General features: G+C 52.8%; 1 protein-coding gene across 50 annotated transcripts in view; it reads right to left on the bottom strand.

Annotated features, from left to right (window-relative positions):
• The window catches only part of LOC140410753 (uncharacterized), a 526,658-nt gene that overhangs the window by 103,170 nt on the left and 404,558 nt on the right, over nt 1-18,930 (bottom strand). For 39 of the 50 annotated variants that reach the window (XM_072499281.1, XM_072499289.1, XM_072499294.1 and 36 more), the window contains one exon: nt 16,792-16,812. The exons of the other annotated variants lie outside the window; for them this stretch is intronic. In XM_072499281.1, the coding sequence (XP_072355382.1) occupies nt 16,792-16,812 (21 nt within the window). The remainder of the gene's footprint in view (nt 1-16,791; nt 16,813-18,930) is intronic. 50 annotated transcript variants of the gene reach the window in all.

Raw genomic sequence — 18,930 nt, 5'->3', positions numbered from 1 at the left:
TTTGTGCACAAAAATTGGGGTTGTAACCCCAAAAATGGTGGACAGTAAAGTTTTCCAGTGGCAAGAAATGTAGAGAGGAATTTTCCCAGATTTTGGCTAAGTGCAGGATTTACTGACTGCCTCGCTGTGTTTTTCGGCGGCGGGAGCAGCTCGTGAGCGGGGTCTATCGGTCCCGCCATTATCAATGAGATTTCCCATTGAGAGAACCCCTTATCGGTGGGAAACCTGTGCGCCTGCCGGAGTAAATAGCGGTAAATTCCGCCCTAAGTGTCACTTTTGGTGCGAAAACCAGTGTGAATCCCGTCGGGCCCATCTGGATCGCAATTGTTAGGCACTTTAAAAAAAATCTCCCTGGTGAAAACTGCTTCACCTATGGCATGAACCATCTGATTCTCCCATTGCATTTAAATGATGCCACAGCACTTGCTCACATTCATTCTAGGAGGATGGCAGTGAGGAAGCCAGCTCCACGCTTTACACAAGGGGCCCTAACCAAAATGTTGGAGACTGTGAATCAGAGAAGGGCAGCAATCTATCCACTGGCTGGCAGGAGACCCTTGAGAACGGTCACAAACTGTGCCAGGGAGACGGTGGCCGCACTGGTAAATGCCAGCATAGTCCACAAGACGATGGGTTGCAATGCTGCCAAAAGCTGAATTACCTATTCCGTTCTGCCAGGCTAAGTGCTCAAGTACCCGCTCTGCACTCCACCTTGGGCGTCATTCTCCGACCCCCCAGAGGGTTGGAGAATGGCCGTTGGCCGCCGTGAATCCCGCCCCCGCCGGTTGCCGAAGTCTCCGAAGGGAGAAAAGTCGGCGGGGCGTTAATGGCGCCGCTGCCGCGGAGAATGTCACGGGTCTGCGCAAGGCAGCCGATTTTCGGCCTGCCGATATTCTCCCTTCCGGATGGGCCGAAGTCCCGTCGACGTGATGACCGTTCACGTCGACATGAATCAAACCTCCTTTTCATCAGCGTGACCCGGTGATCCAGGCTCACGCCGACCAGCGTGGAGGTGAGTGACGGCCTGGGGGGTTGGCTCTGGGCAGGCAATGGCGTGGTCGCAGTCTGATTGCGTGAGGAGAGGTGTGTCTCGGGTTGTGTGTGTGTGTGTGCGGCGGGGGGGGGGGGGGGGGGGTGGTTAGAGTAAGCTGGGCTCCGGGGGAGTGCCGGGAGTGGATCCGTGCCGGGGTGGAGGTTGGGGGGGGGTCCGTGCCGGGGTGGAGGTTGGGGGTTGGGGGGGGGTCCGTGCTGGGGTGGAGGTTGGGGGGGGGTCCGTGCCGAGGAGGGGGATGGGAGGGCAAGTGAGTTGGTCCACCTGGCCAGGTGCCAGCCTCCAACAGTTGGACCCATGCGGTCCATGCCACCTGGCTGGGGGGAGGAGGGGATATGGGCAATGATGACATGTCGTCGTTCCCCTCCCCCCCACCAGGCCGTCATGTTTTCAGATCATCCAGCGATGTTGGCCGCCGTGGTGGCAGCCGCTCATGTCTATGTTGCCCTGGATGAGGAGGAGGAGGAGGAGCGTGCCAGAGAGGCGGCGCAGGCTGCCGCAGAGGGGCAGGCGGCAGCCGCCCAGGCTGGAGGGACACCTGACCGACAGGACGAGGAGGGGGAGGAGGACGTCGCAGCCCCACGGCAACGGAGGCACCCGAGGGCGCCCCGTGTGCACCGGCCCCGGCAGTCATAGCAGGACCTCACGGACCGGGAATGCAGGAGTAGACTACGGATGAGCCGGGAAACCGTGGCACACATCTGCCACCTGCTGGCACACCTGTCACCGCGTGGCTCTGGCGGAGGATACCCTCTCCCCGTGTCCGTCAAGGTTACGGTGGCCCTGAACTTTTATGCAACGGGGTCATTCCAGGCACCGAGTGGGGACCTGTCCGGCATATCGCAGACATCGGTGCACCGGTGCATCCGGGCAGTGACAGATGCCCTATATGCCATGGCGCACCGCTACATCCGCTTCCCCGTGGACCGGGCCAGCCAAGATGCCCGGGCCGTGGGCTTCTCTGCCGTGGCCGGGTTCCCCATGGTCCAGGGCGCGATCGATGGGATGCACGTCGCCGTGCGGCCACCTGCAGATAACAGGGCCGTGTTCACTAATAGGAAGGGGACCTATTCGATGAACGTACAGGTGGTCTGCGACCACCGCATGATGATCCTGCACGTCTGCGCCCGTCACCCAGGCAGTGTACACGACTCATTCGTGTTGTCGCGGTCATCCATCCCCGGCATGTACGAGGGACGCCATCCCCGGCTGAGGGGCTGGTTGCTGGGCGACAGGGGCTACCCATTGCGATCGTGGCTGATGACGCCTATATGGAGGCCACGCAATGAGGCGGAGAACCGCTACAATGATGCCCATGTAGCGACAAGGGGAGTGATCGAGAGGTGCTTTGGCGTGCTGAAGATGTGTTTCAGGTGCCTGGACCTCTCTGGGGGCGCCCTCCAGTATCGGTCAGATAGGGTCGGCCGCATCATTGTGGTGTGCTGCGTCCTGCACAACATAGCCCAGCAGAGGGGCGATGTGCCGCAGGCAGAGGAGGGCGGAGTGGAGGAGCAGCAGGAAGAGGCCCAGTCCTCCCCAGATGAGGGGGATGGGGGCAATGGTCAGGGCAGATGGGGTAGACATAGGCGGGTGGCTGTCCACCGTTACCGGCTGGCCCAGCGGGCACGGGACAGACTGATAGACGCCCGCTTCACTGACTAGATGGGCGTGGGAATCGGGTAGTATGGCCACAGACCGCACACCATGGCAACAGCCGACCACCCACACCCCCCACCCATCCACACACCCAGCACCCTCACCCCCCTCCCCAACCCCACCCACCCCACCCGCATGCACACCACCCCCCCCCATTGCCGATCCACCTGCGGCACAACGGGCCGGGCTCACACAGTTGCGGGTGGACGCGTGTCTATCGCAGGCCATTGAGGATGATGACAACCCGCCCTGCGATGAGCTCCTGGCTCTACATCGTTGGACTATGTCTGACCCATGGCCACAGTACCACCATCCACCCGGACCATCCCTGCATGCGGCTGTGACACTGCAGCGCACGGTCCCGTCCTCTGCCCGGGGGATGTTGATGGCGGCCCAGGGGGAAGGGGGCAGACTCACCTGGGGCTGAGGTAAGACCACCCCTCACACACACACTTGCGCTCAACGTACATGACACCCCCGCACACTTTGGACAGAGCACAAAGGCAGCTTCGGTAGGTGTAACATTGACTTTAATAACCAAAGGAGTTCATGCACGTGCCCTAGCCCCTAAAACTCATCTGTGCCCTGCACCCGTGCCAACTTACTCAGTGTCTAATTGTTTGGCCTTACAGGCCCTTTGACTACGTCTACGTGGTTCCCCAGACGGTACAGCAGAACTGGAGGTGGACTCCTGTGATTCCTGCCCTCTGACACTGGATCCCTTTGGCGGCCGTTTCCTGGGGCGTCCTGGCCTAGATGGGCCAGGCTGCGGCCCGGGCGACTGGGATGGCGAGCTGCCAGCCTGTCCTGCCCGTTGCCCACCCGATACACCTGGGACGGAAGGGGGGGAGTCCGAGGTGTCGCGGTGTACCGGGACCTCCCCTACAGAGGGAGCCGGGACGGACCAAACCACCTCCTCCTCCCTCGGGGTGCCCGATGGCCCCCAGGCCTCTACATGGGTGGGGGATGCGAACGGACTGGCCATCCGACGCCCCCCCAACATCTGGCGCTGCCAGTCCTGGATGCCCGTGCTGGTTTCGACAGGGTTCTGCAGGTTTGCAGCCATGGAGCCCAGGGGGTTGGCAAACCCTGTCTGTGACAGTGCGACGCCGGCTCGCACATGGCCACTGGCGCCGATGCCCTCAGCGATGGCCTGCAGAGACTGGGCCATGGCCTGCTGAGACTGGGCCATGGCCTGCAGAACCTGGGCTATGGCGTTGAGCGCCTCTGCCATCTGGTGCTGGCACTGGCTCATGGCCTCCTGTGAGAGGGCAGCCATTTCCTGGGCCACAGACGCCGCCTGCACGGAAGGCCCCAGGCCTCGCAAACCGTTCCCCATGTCTGACACCGTCGCACCCATTGCCTCCACCGCGGACGCCACCCGTGCGGTGTCAGCCTGGGTGGCACGCATGACCGGCACCACTCCCAGCTCCTGGACGCGGGTGGACTCCTCCACCTGCGACCGCAGCCGCCGCAAGCCGCCCATCACCCTCTTCGCTCGTCTCCGGGTCAGTGGTTGCATCGGATCTATGTGTGGGTGTGGTAACTGCAGGAACCCGGGATCCATCTGGGCGGCAGAAGTTTGCTTGGGCTGGGCTGCCCTCCGACCGCCCGGTCCCTCTGCTGCTCCTACCTCCACCTGCTGTACCGGGACGGCTGTGTTGTGCACACCAGTGAGTGTACCAGACGCCTCATCACTAAAGTGCCCAACCGTGGTGAGTGTTTCTGCGATGGTTGAGGGTGTTGGTGACAGCAGTGGCGTTGTGTCGTGCTCTTCGTCCCACTCTGAGTCCATGGCACTTTGGGGTGGGGGTTCGTCTCCACCCATCCACTCTGAGTCACTGCCCGGTATTTCGTCTTCCTGGGTAGTGCTGTCCCGGGTAGGGGTGTCCTGGGTAGTGCTGTCCCGGGTAGGGGTGTCCTGGGTAGTGGTGTCCTGGGTAGAGGTGTCCTGGGTAGTGGTGTCCTGGGTAGTGGTGTCCTGGCTCGGATGTGACGGGGGCCTGTGGCTGCCCCCCTCGTCACTGGGTGGTTGCTCCCACACGTGACGGGGGTGTCGTCTCCCTGTTGCTCCAGGTCTCTCCGTCTCCCGTGGTGTGCGAGGGGCATCCTGCGGACGTCGCATGCTGGAGGGTGCGGGTCTCTCCGTCTCCCGTGGTCTCCGAGGGGCATCCTGCGGGCGTCGCATGCTGGAGGGTGCGGGTCTCTCCGTCTCCCGTGGTCTCCGAGGGGCATCCTGCGGGCGTCGCATGCTGGAGGGTGCGGGTCTCTCCGTCTCCTGTGGTCTCCGAGGGGCATCCTGCGGGCGTCACATGCTGGAGGGTGCGGGTCTCTCCGTCTCCTGTGGTCTCCGAGGGGCATCCTGCGGGCGGTCTGCATCTGCGGGGTTGGGTGCCTGGACGTTTGGTCCTGCGATACACAATGAAGCATGCATGGTTAGACATCAGGCAGTGATCAGGTGATACGGGGGAGGGGGATATAGGGGAGGGGGGATATGGGGACGGGCTGTCGGTGGCTTACTCGCTAGTACGCCCCCGACCTCTGCATCAGCAACCTCCCGGTCCTCAGGTCCGCCAGCCAGTTCCAGGGCCCTTTCCTCGTGTACGGTCAGTGGCCTCTCATCAGCGGGCCCTCCTCCAGTCCTCACATGCTCCCTATTGTTGTGTGCGCGCTTCTCCTGTGGGGGGGGGGGGGGGGGCAGGGGTAAAAGGCAACAGTGTTAGGCAGGTATATGAATGCACGCCATCGGTTGCGCGTGCCTTGCAGAGGTTAAGGTTAGGGCTGGATTCACTTGGGGATATGGGGGAGGGGGGGATATGGGGGAGGGGGGATATGGGGGAGGGGGGATATGGGGGAGGGGGGATATGTGAGAGGGGGGATATGGGGGATATGGGGGAGGGGGGAATATGGGGGAGGGTGGGATATGGGGGATATGGGGGAGGGGGGATATGGGGGAGGGGGGATATGGGGGAGGGGGGATATGGGGGAGGGGGGATATGGGGGAGGGGGGGGATATGGGGGAGGCTCACCCTGCCTGCTCTGACGAGGTCGTTCACCTTCTTGTGGCACTGGGTGCCTGTCCGTGGTGTCAGGGCCACAGCGGTGACGGCCTCTTTCACTTCCCTCCACAGACACCGGCTGTGGCGTGGGGCAACTCTGCGGCCGTGCCCGGGATACAGGGCATCCCTCCTCTGCTCCACCGCGTCCAGGAGCGCCTCCACATCGCGTGACTCGAACCTCGGGGCTGAGCGACGGCCAGCCATCCAGTCGGGTGTTGCGGTCGGGTGTTGCGGTCGGGTGGGGGGGGAGCAGCGCGGCCTTTTGAGCCGCGTATGACGCTGCACGGCGTGAACCACTGCGCAAGCGCGGATCCCGTTACGTCGCTGCTAGCCCATTTCGGGCCGGAGACTATCGACCCATTTTTCCGACATGACGCAAGTCGGATTTGCGCCGTTTTTTGCGCCGATCGGCGGACTTTCCGCCGATAACGGAGAATTTTGCCCCTTGTCTTCATTCCTCAGAATGCCATCTCATGTTTTTGAGCGTGATAAATTTGGGTCAGAAACAACTGTCTTTAACTTAACTAAAGAGAATTGAAATGAAATGGTGATAGAGTTAGCTAAAGTGGACTGGGTGGGTAGATTAGAAGATGTGACTACTGGAAGACTTTAAGTATATTGGGTTCTAACTATTCAACAATGAAATAGTTAAAAGCCTGGAGTTAGCGTGTGTTTGACTACAATGGTCATGTTTTTAAAAAAATTATTCTGTTTTGCAGGGTCTGGGTGCTTTTGGCAACAAGAATGTGAAATCGACAAAGAATGTGTTTTTCAGTCTAGGCTAATGGACTGTGGTTTGACTGGGAAAGTCCCTGGGAGTTAAAGGGCGGGATTCTCTGACACCTCCGCCGTGCTGGAGAATCACCGAGGGGCGGTGTGAATCCCGTCCAGCCGCCCCGACGCTGACTGCCGGATTCTCTGGCGCCGGTTTTTCGGTGGGGGTGGGAATCGCGCCTCCCCGTTCGGGGCCAGTTGGTAGCGGCCCCCCCGGTGATTCTCTGGCCCGCGATGGGCCGAGTGTACGCCCAGTTTCGGCAGGTCCCGCTGGCGTATATTACATCAAGTCCGTACCGGCGGGTCCTGGCTCTGCGGGCGGCCTGCGGATTCCTCGGCGGGGTCCCGGGGGGGGGGGACCCCCACGGTGGCCTGGCCCGCGATCGGGGCCCAATGATCCACGGTCGGGCTTGTGCCGTGGGGGCACTCTTTTCCTCCCCGCTAGCCCCTGAAGGTGAGGAGGATTCCGCACCTTCCAGCCCGATGCCGGAGTGGTTCACTCAACTCCTCGGCGCCGGTACGGCCTGCCCCGCTGGTTAGAGAGAATCCCGCCCAAAGTGCCTGCAGAAATAAATTGTTTTACAGCTTGGGGAGAGGGAGATCATTGCTGTATGGAGCCAATAGAGAGAGGCATTTTGATAGGCTTTGGAGAAACAGTTTTTGGAGAAAGCTGTGGCGAGAGAATTGGTGGAGAAACCTGGAGAGAGAAGTTGAATCTGGGGCGGGATTCTCCCATCCCGTGGCAGAGTGTCCATGCCGTCGTAAAAGGGGCACTGCCAGGAGTAATTCTGGCCCCTACAGAATACCAGCACAGTGCTGGAGCAGTTTGCGCCGCTCCAGCTGGCGATCCCGGCGCGAACAGTGCGCCGTGGGATCCGCGCATGCGCAGTGGCCTCCTTCAATGCACCGGCCCCGACGCAACATGGCGCAGAGCTAAAGGGGCTGGCGGGTAGGAAAGGAGGCCCCCAGACAGACAGGCTGGCCCACCGATCAGTGGGCCCCGATCGCGGGCCAGGCCACATCGGAGGCCCCCCACGGTTGGACGCCCCCTCCGCCACAGGCCGCCACCCAACCCTCCAACGCCGAGGTCCCGCCGGCTCAGAGCAGGTTAGAACGGCGCCGGCAGGACTCAGTTTTTTTCTTATGGCCGCTCAGCCCATACGGGCCGGAGAATCGGCAGGACAGCCACGTAGAGCGGCCCCCAACCGGCGCCGCTGACCATGCCAGCCCCAATGGCATCGAGCTCTGCGGAGAATCGCGTCCCGGCGTCAGGGCGGCGTGGCGCAATTCACGCGGCCCCCCGGCGATTCTCCGACCCGGCGTGGGGTCGGAGAATCCCGCCCCTGATTTGCCCGTTGCTGAGTCCACAATTCTCCCACTGTAAGATAGATTGAGATCTGTATGTTTTGTTTCTTGTTGTTTAATGGTCAATTGAGTTGTAGTGTTTAAGGACCTAAATTCATTTTTGGGTGTGAAGTTGAAACATTTAATATTGTAGTCATTGTTTTGTTATGTTTCCTTTGTAACATAAGCGGCTTCCTTGTGTTGCATTTGTCAAGGAAGGTTGAGACGTGTAAATAACTTCAACTCATTTATTTACACTATGTACACTTTTATAACTTGAGTTCGACACTACTGCTAATCCTATTGTAGCTACCTAAACTGACTAACCAGCTGCTGTCTTCCACGTGGTGGGTGTGATAATGAATCAACCCTGTGCCTCTCCTCACTGACTGTCTCCACTGGCCAAAGGGGCAGATCATGTGTGTGGTGTCCTTTATGTATGGGTTGGTGTAATGCCTCCCTGTGGTCGTGTCACCTCCTTGTGTATCGTGAATGTCCATTGGTCGCCTCCTATCTAACTTATCTATTGGTTGAGTGTGTGTGTGTGATGTTTCTGGTGCTCCCTCTAGTGTCTGTCTAGCTTACATGTATTTACAGTGATGCACATCACCACAGTCATAATAAAGTTTTTGTTTTAAAAATAACCAAGCCCTATTTCTTCATGCAATCACTCCTGGAGCAAATCAGTCTTTCCGCACAGTCTTTGAAATAACTTAAAATTTAGGTTTTAAAATTGGATTTAGGTCCAGTATCCTAACCACTGTTGGGGAAATAATACAGGAAAGACAGTAAACAAGCAGTGGCAGACATTTAAAGAGGAAAGATTCTAAGAGAGGGATAAACAAGAAAGTTAAGGAGAGTATTAAGTTGAAATAAAAAGCATAACAAGGCGAAAGACAGTAATAGCCCCGAAGATTGGGATAAATTCAGAATCAAGCAAAGGAGGACCAAGAAGATAATAAAGAGAGAGAAATTACACTACAAGGGCAAACTAGTGAGGAATATAAAAACTGACAATAAGAGCTTCTTCAAATATATAAAAAGTAAGTGGGAGCTCAAACTGATCATAGGCTCCTTGAAAATGAATCTGGGGAGATAGTTATGAGGAACAAGAAAATGGCAGAAGAATTAAACAGATATTTTGAATCAATGGAAGATACTCCAGATATCCCATTAATACTAAAGAACACAGGGAGGAAATAAATACTATCCCCATCATTAGAGAAGTAGCACTAGACAAAGTAAGGGGGCAAAAGGCAGATAAGTCCCTTATTTCATAGATTCATAGATTCGCAGTGTAGGAGGCCATTCGGCCAATCATGTCTCCATCGCCTCTAGGAAAGAGCACCCTACTTAATCCCACAAGCCCACCCTAGCCCCTAACCATTTGGGCACAAAGGAGCAATTTATCATGGCCAATCCACCTAACCTGAACATCTTTGGATTGTGGGAGGAAACTGGAGCACCGGAGGAAACCCACGCACACACGGGGAGAAAGTGTAAGACAGTGACCCGGGGCCGGAATTGAACCCGTGTCCCTGGAGCTGTGAAGCAGCAGTGCTAACCATTATGCCACCGTGCCTTCCTGGTGGCTTGCATCCTAGGATCCTAAAAGAAGTAGCTACAGAGATAATGGATACAGTTATTGTAATTTTTCAAAAAATCCTTGGATTCTGGAAACTGCCAATGTGACACCCCTATTCATAAATGGACGCAGGCAAAAAGCAGGTAACTATCGGCCGAATAGCATGACACCTATTGTTGGAAAAATGTTGGAATCAATTAATAAGGAAGTAATAGCAGGATATTTGGAGAATCATAAACTAATCAAGCAGAGTCAGCTTCATGGCTTAATGGAAGGGAAATCATGTCTGACTAATTTCTTCGTTTTTTGAGGAAGTCTCAACTAGAATAGATAGAGGGAAACCAGTAGGTGTGTTGTATTTGGACTTCCAGAAGGCATTTGAAAAGGTACACTGCAAAAGGTTAAGTCATAAGATAAGAATCCCTGGTGTTGGAGGCAGTATATTGGCATGGATAGAGATTTGGCGAATGGGCAAGAAACAGCGAGTGGCGATAATGGGTTATTTTTCAGGTTGGCGACTGGTTACCAGTGGGGTTCCACGGAGATCAGTTATGGGACTGCAACTATTTACAATATGTATTAATGGTTTGAAGGAAGGAAGCGAATGTTCCGTAGCCAAATTTGAAGATGACACAAAAATAAAATAGGTGGAAAGGCAACTTGCGAGAGGGATAACAAAGAGTTTACAAAGGGGTATTAATAGGTAAAGTAAGTGGATATAAGTTTGGCAATGGAGTATAAATGTGGGAAAACATGAAGTTGTTCATTTTGGAAAGGAGAACAAAAGAAGAAAGTTTGATTTAAATGGAGACAAACTTCAGAAAAGTGCAACACAAAGAGACTTGTGCACGAAACACAGAAAGTTAGCACACAGCTACAGCAGTTAATCAGGAAGGCTAATAGAATGTTGGCCCTTATTTCAAGGGGGTTGGAGTATAAGGATCATTAAAACACATAGGATTCTTAAGGGGCTTGACAGGATAAATGCTGACAAGATGGGCTGGATTCTCCTTTTCAGCGGCTAAGTGCTGGCTCGAACGTAGATCCGCGGGAGCTTTACGTAGGGAAAATCAGCACCGACCCCTCACCAATTCCGGGACCGGTGAGGGGCTAACAGCTGCGCTGGGTGAAACTCCCGGCTCCTGCGGAGAATGGCTGGGTCCCTGGCCGCGCATGTGCACGGCTAACGACCTGCAGCGGTCGTGCTGTACAACATGGCGCCGGCAGTGCATCTGGTTACATCTCTAACCAGTTTAGCCTGACCCACTGGAGCCAATCTCACCCCATATGACTTGATCTCTGTCCCTGCATAACGGTGAGTGGAAGATGGGCTGATTGCTGCTTGTAGGTCACAGGGGTCATTGGTAGTGTTCTTAATTCACAAAGGTTCCCCCATGTAGTCTGTCCTTTGTCTTTCAAACTCAAGGTTTGGATACCAGTTTGGGAGTTGATAAAATGTATGCTGTCTGATGACAGATATGGCAGCCCCTGTGTCCACTCCCATCTCTAATAGATGACCATTTACCAGCAACTTTATCATTATTGGGGTGACCTTGGTCATGATGTTGTGGTTTCGTTACATTTTCTCTGTTTCTGGGAGTGAGTATATCTGTATGGTATGGGTCTGTTTTGGCCTTGGTTTCTCCCCTGAGCAGCACACATATTGCCTGTTCCTATATCTTTGCCTTGGTTGTGCCCTTTTACAGTGCTTACAATAGTGCATCATCTGGCATCTACAACCTTCCGGAACAAGTTCCTTAATATCCTTAGGACTGTCATAATATATCCTTGACTGCCGGAGGATGCACTTTTACATGAGGCTCCTCCCCCAACCAGAGGACATTGTTGTCTGATGGCCCCTGTAGTTCCCGAGTCTTTTTTTCTGCATTTTCTGGGGATACGGTTATCTCAATGGCTCTTTTTTTAGTTCCATATTGGGTTTGCCAGTAACCTTTTCTGAGTTATATTGTTTGTTCCGCACACCAATCTGTCTCACAACATGTCAGTCAGGGATGGGCCAAATGCATAATATTCTGCCAGTTTCGGCAATCTGGTCAAAAAAATCAGTGACAGGTTCCCCAGGGTTCTCCGTGTTCTATTAAAGCCGTATCTCTGGAGGATGATAAAAGGCTTTGGCTCATAGTGATTTTGCACTAGGCCTATGAGCTCGTCTAAAGTTTTCGAGTGCAGAGCATCTGGATAGGTCAGGTTTTTTTATCATGCTGAATGTTGCGGCACCGCATGCTGTCAGCAGAATTGTCATGATATTCAAACACACACATCATGATAGACACACCAACAGACAAATCAGAACACACAACACCACAACCAATGACAGAAAGATATAAAAGCACAGACACGACCCCCGGTGGTCAGTATTAGCTGCAGAGGAGAACCAGGACACATCTATTGCCAAACACACTCAGGGAGACAGCACGTGCAGAGTATCCAGAACGAACTGTATTATAAGAGTTATAATAAAATAGAGTTGTACCACATACAACTGTGTTGGCTCATCTGTGCACCAGAGCACCCAACACCACATGGTACAGGAGTGGATCGATACCTGCCGGCATACCTCAGTGTACACAGACAACCAGCAGTGCCCAGGCATGATGTACGAGCTCCCGGTTCCGCAGGTGCTCCAGTGCCACGGCGACCTCCACGAAAACTGGCGGCGATTCCGGCAAAATTTCGAATTGTTCCTGGTGGCAGCTGAACTCAAAGACCTGGATGATAGGGAAAAAATTGAATTTCTCCTCACCGTCGCCGGTGCAAGGGCAAGAGAAATATTCAGAAGGTTCAGGTTCTTCAGGAGGCAGCAAAGGTACGATTACCAGGCAGTCCTGGGCAAATTCTCCAAGTACTGTGAAGAATACGCAATCCAATGGGCACTTAAAGGTAAGAAAAGCTGCAGTACTCACCTCGTGGCTGGGATCCCGGAGCCCGAAATCCCGGGCCTGAGAGAAGGCTGGGTCGAGGTCGGCGGCCATCTTGCTAAAGGTATAACGCTAGGACAGTTGCGCGAGAAGTGCACAGAACCGGAAGTTTTGTTTGCGCATGCGCGAGATGCTGCGCATGCGCAGTCAAGAAAACGGCCATCGGTAAAGGAACAGCGATCTGAGCATGCGCAGTCGCTTCCTACGTGCTACATACCGAGCGTCAGGATGTCAGAGGCCCCAGACTGCACCAATTTAAAAGGGAAATGTCCCAAATCCAATTTAAAAGGGAAACGTCCCAAATCAAAAAAACAAAAATCTGTTAAAGCTGTAAAACAACCTTCCTTCACCTGGAATGACAGCACAGTGCCGCAAATTGACCCAGGAGATGAATTTGACCTCCGAAGAACCCTCCGACAAGCAGTTACCTACGCACAAGCCGATGATTCCGACCTTGAATACTTCGATGACGATTTTTACAGTGTTTCCGGACCTCGCGAGCCCAATGATAGCTCCGTGGTCCTATATGACTATGACTCGGACGAACCTTTCGTGTTGCACATTGGCGGCCCCCACATTGAATCCGACGCAGATGCGGATTCATTTTTCGGATTTGAGGATCTTCAATCCAGCAGATATGACGTTCCAACTTAACAGTACCGGATGATGCTGCAGCCTGACATTAACAGACAGGGAGCGGTGCAAGCACACGGAGAGTGCCCTGCTGCCACACAGAGCGTGGTCCACGTCCCGCTCAACGTTCCCGACTCTATGAAAGAAGACATGCAAGACTCCAGAGTGCAGTCCTCGCATGAACCAGAAGTGACTCCAGTGTCACAAGCTTCCACAGCAAGCTCGTGGACAGACTCCACAATTGCAGAAATGCAAGACTCCAGAGCGCAGTCCTTGCACGGACAAGAAGTGACTCCAGTGTCACAAGCCTCCACAGAGAGCTCGTGGACAGCCTCCACGATAGAAGCAACGCAAGACTCCAGAGCGCAGTCCTTGCACGAACAAGAAGTGACTCCAGTGTCACAAGCCTCCACAGAGAGCTCGTGGACAGCCTCCACGATAGAAGCAACGCAAGACTCCAGAGCGCAGTCCTTGCAGGAACAAGACCATGAGGGTCTAGCAACCTCTCCTGACCAACCAGCGGCAGATGATGCAAGTCTGCCATGCTCACGTGAACAGCAAGAAGGCTATAACAGCCTACCATGCTCCACTACACAGCAGCATGACCATGACGGTCTCTCATGCTACAATGAAGGGCACAGCGCTGAAGACTGTTCAAGCCCAACTGAAGACAAGCCAAAGGAATCGCCTCGTCCAAGCCCGAAGAAAAAAGGTTTATGCGCTGACCTTCAGGATCATTGTAGCCGAACAGAGATTAATAATGCTGCACGGCCACAGAAGGATGCTGAGGATTTGCTAACGAAATTAATTGAATGTTTAACTTGCAAGGAGCAGACTGAGAATTGCCAGTGTTTTAGTACGGATCGAAAAAATGGACAAGACATTGATCCTCAGGTAATGGAAATAACACAACCTGAATCATATCTACAGCAGGGACAAATGTCTCCCTTCAACACAATGCCGCAAAATCCCAACTTCGGAGACCAGCAGTTAGTCAGTAATGACTCTTCAAACCTTGAGGGGAACATTATTTGCATTGAACCTATACACACTCCACTGATTATTGAGCAGAACATTGGAGCAAGAATCCTGAGGACACCGACATCGAGTAGCCAGATAACGAATGAAAAAACCAAGCACTGCACGAAGTACAACAAATGGTAAAGTAGAGACTTCGGCAACAGCATCACCTCCAACAGTCCAAGGTGAACCAGTGTGACCCCAAATCTCCACAGCTGAACCGGCTTGAGGACCAGCCCATTCTTGAGGCGGTCACCCATTAGACTGGACTTATAACGCTGTTCATACGTTCAAAAAGTCAAACACTTCTGTATTATAACCTGTTGTTGTTTATTGTTCCAGATATCGTCTGACCGGACCAATGTTCAAGTTTTTTTTTTTCTCTCGCATCCAAGTTTTGTTATGGTACAACCTTGTTAGTGTGACGCACCCGACATCGCCCCATGTAAATAGTTACGTCATAAACACACGCTGTACACAACACACACACACACTCTTAGATGCACTCACGACACAATTATATTTATAACCACGTAGGCACTTATCTTTGTAAAAAGGGGGGATGTCATGATATTCAAACACACACATCATGATAGACACACCAACAGACAAATCAGAACACACAACACCACAACCAATGACAGAAAGATATAAAAGCACAGACACGACACCCGGTGGTCAGTATTAGCTGCAGAGGAGAACCAGGACACATCTATTGCCAAACACACTCAGGGAGACAGCACGTGCAGAGTATCCAGAACGAACTGTATTATAAGAGTTATAATAAAATAGAGTTGTACCACATACAACTGTGTTGGCTCATCTGTGCACCAGAGCACCCAACACCACAAGAATCACTTTCTGGGCTTCTCATCTCCCAAAATTCTAATAGCCCAGAGGAAGTAATGCATGCGTTCCGTGTGTTGGGCCCAGTCTTTTCCTTTAACGCCAGGTTGGGCTTACCGACAGAGGCATTTTGTTTCTTAATGGAGAAGCCGCTCATTTTCAATTCTGTAAGTTACTCGGAAACTTGTTTTCACTTCTTGTCACCAATGTAATAACTTTGCCAAGGCCAGTTTTCCACCAACAAATCCTTTTACTGCAGTAACAAAAAGGCCACTACCACAGCTTGCAACACATGTGTCCAAGTCCGGGGCCCCATGGAAATGCCGATCTGGGTTGGAAGAATGGATTTTAAGCTCCCACCACACACCTCCTATTGGCTGAGCTACTGCCCACTCGATAGGAGAATTCATATTCCACAAAGTCCACAGGGAGATCTATTGACGATCCCCTGTGACTTTCATGGCCACCATAACACTCGGGAACAGTTATCATGAACCAAATTCAATGTGCACATCTTCACAAAGCTAATATGTAAAATATGGGCATTTTTTTAAAAAAAAAGGTCTTTTACAGTAGGTACACTGAAATGCACAGTGTGGTAGCAACAAATAACTTTCACACCTATCTATAAATGTTGAAAGGTGTGAACAGTTGCTGTGGAAATTTAGCCCGAATAATCTAACATCAGCAGTTGAGAGCATAAATCATGAGGTACTTTTTGGGAATGAAGTGAGAACCAGAAATGCAGTTCACTCAATGAACATGCAATTTAGATTATAATATAATTAATATAATTATTATATTTTTATGATACTGGTGTTAGCCGCACCAAGCCTCCTTTTAACTGTCGTCTCCACAATGAAATGTAGTACACTGGAAATTCAACATGCCAATCCACAAGCATAATTTCATCATAGTGAGGCTGCATAAGATCAGTTTAGATACACAAGACATGTTTGTATCAATGAGCGCATATCTTGTTAAATTGAGCTTAAATGAGGGTCTGGATTCTCCATTTCAGAGAACTTGCGGGCATTTTACGACGCCAAAATCGGCACCAACCCCTCACCGATTCCGGGACCGTTGAGGGGCTAGCAGCAGCGGGGTGAAACTCCCGGCTCCCGCGCCGAAAATGGCTGGAGAATGGTTGAGTCCATGGCCGCGCATACGCACAGAACGACCTGCAGCAGTCGCTCCGTACAACATGACGCTGGCCGTGCACGGACCAGACCCACCATCCGTGACCCCACAGGCCACCCCGGCCAACCCCCACCAGTCCCCCAGCCAATGTGGAAGGCCCCTCCGGTCAGCAGCATCGATACCGGCCAGGTGCGGCAGCGCTGGACACAGTGCGCAGTCGCAACGCCGGATTCCCGACCGCTGAGACCACACATGTCCCACGCCATCGGGAACTCAGCCCATCGGGCCAACGGCGTTGCAATAGCGCACGCCTTGCAATGCAATGACGCCATTTTGGAGTGGGCAGAGACTCGCAAACCGGAGTCAAACAGGCGCCTGTCGCGATTTGGGCGTCGGAGTTGATTCTCCGCCTGATCGCCGATTACAATATCGGCGTTGGGCAATGGAGAATCCCGGCCGAGGAGTTTGGTCATTATTATTTAAAAGTCCTAACAAAACTGCCATATTGCAGTAAAGTGTAGAAAGTCTTCAGTTCCTGGTGAAATATTGAAGCCCTGCGCATCTTGTGTATATATTTATTATATAAATAAATGAGAAGCAACCGAGCTCTCAATTCATTTTTCAAAACTATCCAAAAAAATCACAAGTGCTGTAAAATGAAAATTCATGCCAGGTTTCCTGTACAAGCCAACCATTTAACTCTACAACAAACAGCAAGATTAAAATCTCATTAAAGGTACTCACTTGTTGCAGTTAGCTTTACTGCTGTTTAAGAAAAGCAAAATGAACACTTGAGGTAAAAATGTCAATAGAATTTTGAAAAATAATGTTTATTATTGATACTAAACTATTCTGTCTTTGTATGGTGATCTCACAAATTTCCTCTTTTAATTGGTAATGTTTATGCCTAGCACATTGTTTAAAAGCAGTTTCATGAATTTAAAAAAATATTATTTCCTCGCATGTCAGCTACGCTGGCGAGGGAAGGAGTTCCAGGATTTTGACTCAGCGTCAGAGAAGGAACAGTCATATCGCTCCAAGTCAGGATGGTGGATAGCACTCAATGTCATAAATTAATGGTTGGATTTTATTGTGGACTTTGGGACGCTAATGTCGGGACCAAGTCGGGCTCTCAAAAGCTCACTTGCCAGAAGCTGGTGCAACCTTCCAGGACCTGGCCACTTAATTAGCCTCTCTTGTACTTTAGCCCAATCAAAAGGCTGGCAGTTCTGGAACCTCAGTAGCACTACTGGAGAGATGGGCACTGATGAGGTAGGTTGAGAAGCACCAGGGTGTCAACATGGAGAATTCAAGCTTGTGGACTGGCATGATGAGTTGTTTGTGGTATTAAAAACTGATGAGGATCAAAATCTGTCAGGGCCATTGGATTGGAGGGGGAAATTCATTTGAGCCACAACTGCGGTCTTTCCTACTTGCAGCCCTATCATTAGGCAAATGAAGCTCATCGTTGCAAAAATCCTCTGTCTTTCCAAAGTGAAGCCATCTCCACACCACTGGTGAAAAAATGAAGGCGAGGCCACAAAATTGTACTTATTTGGAGCTGTAATCATGTTAATTGGCTGGACACATCATTGATATAGGTAGCCTATCCAGTTTCCCATGCACTCCGGGTAAACCTCCCCGGTGGGCGAGAATATGTCAGGGAGCCATCCCAATGCAGCCTTTCCCCCTATTCTCCTAGTCCCACACCTCCATCCGATCTACAGCAGGCCAGGAAAATTCAGCCTTCCCACTCTAGCTGATGGTCTAAAATGGGCAACATGGATTCAACTGCTCCTTAAGTGTCTCACCACACTCTATCTCTTATATCTCTTATATCTCTCACTGTTTCTTAAATATCTTTCACTGTCTCTTAAATATCTCTCACTATCTCTTAATTATCTCTCACTGTCCCTTAAATATCTACCTCTAGGGCAGCATGTGGCGCAGTGGTTAGCACTGGGACTGCGGCGCTGAGGACCCGGGTTTGAATCCTGGTCCTGGGTCACTGTCAGTGTGAAGTTTGCACATTCTCCCCATGTCTGCGTGGGTTTGACCCTCACAACCCAAAGATGTGCAGGTTAGGTGGATTGCCATGCTAAATTGCCCCTTAATTGGAAAAAAATAATAATTGGGTACTCTAAATTTATTTTTAAAAATCTACCTCTGTCACATAAATATCTCTCACCATACTGTATCTCTTGATATTAACAGAAGTGCAAATCAGGGGAGATATATAGGGGCAATCTCCAATATTGGGCCCAAGAGATCGCGCCATCGTGAACGCCGTCGCGTTTCACAATGGCGTGAACCGGGCCCGGTTACATATGATTCTGGCCCCACAGAGGGCCAGCACGGCGCTGGAGCGGTTCACGCTGCTCCAGCCTCCTTTCGCGGTGCCAAATGGGTGCCACGCAAACCCGCACATGCGCAGTTGGGCCGCGCCATCCTGCGCATGCGTGGGGGACTTCTTTAGCGCTCCAGCCCTGACTCAAGATAGAATCGGTGTTCAGGGGCAAGCCACGCCAGAAAGTAGGCCCGGTGGGGGAGAGGCTGGCCCACTGATGGGTGGGCCCCGATCACGGGCCAGACCCCATCGGAGGCCCCCGGTGAAGGAGCCCCCCTCCCCCCCCACAGCCGCCCCCCGACCATTCCCGCAGAGTTCCCGCCGGCAGCGACCAGCGGTGAACGGCGCCGGTGGGACTCTGTCGTATCGGCGCAGCCACCGGCCCACCCGGGCCGGAGAATCGGCGGCTCCGCCAATTCCAATGGCCCGCAGCCGGTGCCGCGCCAAATGCGCCGGCGCAAATGGTGCCGATTCTCCGCACCTCGGAGAATCACGCGCTAGCGTCGGGTCATCGTGGCGTGGTTGAGGCAATTCTC

This window comes from Scyliorhinus torazame, chromosome 4, assembly GCF_047496885.1.
Source record: "Scyliorhinus torazame isolate Kashiwa2021f chromosome 4, sScyTor2.1, whole genome shotgun sequence".
Classification (NCBI taxonomy): Eukaryota; Metazoa; Chordata; class Chondrichthyes; order Carcharhiniformes; family Scyliorhinidae; genus Scyliorhinus; species Scyliorhinus torazame.
Note: the sequence above shows the minus strand (reverse complement) of the source record. Positions and strands in the feature narration are given on the sequence as shown.